Here is a 1642-nt window from a genome sequence, read left to right on the forward strand (position 1 = left end):
AACAAAATATAAACAAACTTGCCTGTGTGAATGTCAAAAAATATAAACAAACTTGCCTGTGTGAATGTCAAAAAATATAAACAAACTTGCCTGTGTNTAAAAAATATAAACAAACTTGCCGGTGTGAATGTTAAAAAATATAAACTATTGAAAACATTTAGAAAAGTAAACTACTTAAGCCCAAGTTAATTAATTTTCAAAATTTTTGAATCATGAGATAGATATTTCACTATTTTACATAAAATATCTTGGCTTTAACTATTCTGTACTTTTGTTAGGTGCTTTGTGCTTTTCCTTGCAGTATACAAAACCTATAGAGGCGGATGAGAAGCCCAATGGTGCAATATCTACAAAGAATGAAAAGCCAAAGAAAAAGAAAATGTCGGACGAAGAGATCTTAGAAAAATTACGAACAATTGTCACTATAGGAGACCCCAATAGAAAGTACACGAAGATGGAAAAAATAGGTCAAGGGTAAGTCTATATAGATAATTCTGATGGTCACAATTTGGAAAATGACAAATAGGTCAAAATTAGAGCAATATAATTTGTGATAGTCCCCATTAGAAGGAGACCCTAGAAATTGTTTGATGGTTTTGTTAATAAAAGAGATTTTTGAAAGTCACAATACAAAAGAGAGTATAGAAGCATAGTCACAATACAAAAGAGAGTATAGAAGCAGACTGAGAGTAAGTCATTGTAGAGAGTTCTGACAGCTACCAAAAAGAACTCAAAGAAATATGTTATGTGTAGACTGCTGATAGGCTTAGTGGGGAGAGAATTACCACAGCCCTTGGAGACTACTGGTAATGGGTTTTAAGATAACAGTTTTGTAGCACAGAGCTCACACGTACAGTAAAATCCCAATATAATACCCCTTGTTTAATTTGCCATCTCACATACCACCAACACATATGTCAAGGTCCTATTTATCTTTTTCTTAAGAAACCCTGTATAACTTGTCCTTAATTTATTGCCAAACCCTTTTATAACTTCAAAATGTACCTGGAAAAGGTAGCAGCATAAGAAGGTTTTACTGTATTAAACAGGAGGGAATGTAGAGTATGTTGTGTTTAGGGACTTAAAAAAGGTCCTCATCAGACCCAGAATTTTAAAACAAATGTCAGTTTAGTAATTAACATTTGTATTACTCCTCAGAGCTTCTGGAACTGTGTTTATAGCTGTCGAGGTAGCCACAGGTCGAGAAATTGCCATCAAAACCATGAATCTGTCACAACAGCCAAAGAAAGAGCTAATTATAAATGAAATTCTAGTCATGAGGGAAAATCAGAATCCAAATATTGTAAACTATCTGGACAGCTACCTGGTTGGAGAGGAACTATGGGTAAGTTGTTAAAATTGTAAATGTTTGAATTTGTACCTGTACCTTCAAACAGGGTTCATATATTGATATTTTTATCATTTTATCAGAAATGGAAAAAAAATGATATCCAGGTTGATTTTGTTTGTTAATGATAAAGAAAATATGAGCATAATGCTTGTTCTGTTAACGTACATGATGTATTGTATAAATAGAAGATACGTGGATGTTTTATATGTGATTGACAAGTATACATCAGATGTAAGATATAGATAGAAGTTGTGGATGTTTTATGTGTGATTGACAAGTATACATCAGATG

At 32.7% G+C, this 1642-nt stretch overlaps 1 protein-coding gene across 1 annotated transcript; it reads left to right on the top strand.

Annotated features, from left to right (window-relative positions):
- Window positions 1-301: 301 nt before the first annotated feature.
- On the top strand, window positions 302-1345 carry LOC110440858 (serine/threonine-protein kinase PAK 1-like; the record flags this gene model as incomplete). The annotated part of the gene is made up of 2 exons (XM_021483980.1): window positions 302-474; window positions 1159-1345. Coding segments are annotated over 2 exons (360 nt in total), but the record flags the coding sequence as incomplete, so codon positions are not given.
- Window positions 1346-1642: the final 297 nt, after the last annotated feature.

Source organism: Mizuhopecten yessoensis, unplaced genomic scaffold, assembly GCF_002113885.1.
Source record: "Mizuhopecten yessoensis strain PY_sf001 unplaced genomic scaffold, ASM211388v2 scaffold712297, whole genome shotgun sequence".
Taxonomy (NCBI): domain Eukaryota; kingdom Metazoa; phylum Mollusca; class Bivalvia; order Pectinida; family Pectinidae; genus Mizuhopecten; species Mizuhopecten yessoensis.